Source organism: Arachis ipaensis, chromosome B10 (assembly GCF_000816755.2).
Source record: "Arachis ipaensis cultivar K30076 chromosome B10, Araip1.1, whole genome shotgun sequence".
NCBI classification, from domain to species: domain Eukaryota; kingdom Viridiplantae; phylum Streptophyta; class Magnoliopsida; order Fabales; family Fabaceae; genus Arachis; species Arachis ipaensis.
In genome coordinates, this window is record NC_029794.2 from 132249412 (window position 1) to 132251059 (window position 1648).

At 28.8% G+C, this 1648-nt stretch overlaps 1 protein-coding gene across 1 annotated transcript in view; it reads right to left on the reverse strand.

Moving 5' to 3' along the window:
* Positions 1–1103, reverse strand: part of LOC107621806 (GDSL esterase/lipase At5g18430) — a 3500-nt gene extending 2397 nt beyond the window's left edge. Inside the window, exons 1-2 of the mRNA XM_016323802.2 lie at positions 726–1103; positions 343–473 (exon numbers count right to left, since the gene is read on the reverse strand). Coding sequence (XP_016179288.1) covers positions 343–473; positions 726–1014 — 420 coding nt within the window. The 5' untranslated portion in view covers positions 1015–1103. The remainder of the gene's footprint in view (positions 1–342; positions 474–725) is intronic.

Here is a 1648-nt window from a genome sequence, read left to right on the forward strand (position 1 = left end):
TATTATTTTATATAAGTAGTTAATTTTTTTATATATATCTAACATAATTGTTTCAAAATATATAAAGAATAACGTGACAAAAACAAAGATATATATACTTAAAAGGCTTTGAAAATTATTTTGATTCAATTTTTTAAAAGTTTAATTAAAAATGAGACAATTTTGTTTTTGTAGAGATTGAATTTTGCTAGATGTATTTTATACTTCTTTTAAAAAATAATTGTTCAGATATTTTCATAAATTCGAATCAAATGCACAAACAAATAGCTAAATATGAAAATTTTGAATACTATTTTGTGGCAGTTTAATTTACTTCATTGCCAAAATAATAAACCAACTTACAAACTGAATTCCGGTGTCATTAAGGATTCCGATTCCGGCGGAGGCGAAGTTGGCGCCAACTAGAAGCCTCTGCCCGTTTAGTTCCGGGCTCAAGTATGGCAAAGGTGACTCGGGTGAACCAATTCGCTGACCTAAAAGTCCCAAATAATTAAATCAAATAAAAATCTAATAAGATAATAATAAATAAGAAACAAGATGGAAATTCAAGCACATTTAACTTCATGTAAGGTTAATAGTTAAGAATCGTTAAATAATTTGACAGATTTAATTATATTATCATTTAAAGACTTTCATCTATCAATTTTACATGAAGTTAACTGTACCTGAATTTTTATGTGAAATAATAATTTAAAAGAATCTACGAAATAGGAAAAGAATCTAACTGATAAGATCAGGAATATTGTATCCATTGGAGAATCTTCCAGTTGGTCTACGAGTTGGGTAATCAATTCCATAAGGAGGAGCATCAGCGCGTGCAGTGGTAGCCAAGTAATTGTTGTTTCCACTGTCAACAAGTGAGTCTCCAAAAACAAAGAATGCCTTTGGCCTATTGTTGTTGTTATTGTTAGGCCTTGCTTCACTTCCATTCACAATAACACCAACAACTAGTACCATGACCAAAATGAGTGTTTTACTAGTTAAGGGAACAAAATTTGACAATGTTATTGCCATTTTGAAAATTGGAAATAAACTTATGAAAAAGCCTTAATTAATTGGATGATTTTGATGTGTATGTGCATGCCTCTATGGCTCTATATAACAAACACTTTCCCTTGGTTTTATGGTGATCTCACTTGTATTTGTGGCTTCTTTATTGTCCTCTTTGATTAAGGGCTTTTGTTTTTATCTTTGTGGGTGCTACTACTACTACTACTTTTGAAAATGGATCAAGACTCAGGAACCTAATTTCTGTAGGGTTATTAATGGAGAACCAACTAAAAAGAGTTAAAGCCTTGTTTCCTAGCTATATGTGTTATCTCTCTGCTATTATAGAGGTAGTTGAAATAAAAGTGTAGGATGGATTCGGTGGTATAAATACTTTTTGTTTCCTTATTTAATTAGCGGTCTCAAATTTAGATTTTTTTATAATTGGTTTTTTTAAGAAAAGTTGTTACATACTTTTAGTTAAAAAAAATCATCGAAAATGATTAGTGTCGGCTCAAATGCAAAATAAGAGAAATTTTTGGGACTAATAATTTTTAGTATTTTTTGTTATTATTTAATCAGTATAAATATTAAATTATTTTTAATAAATAAATTTTACTAATTTATGTGTACAAATTCTAAAAATATGAGTGTAAATTAT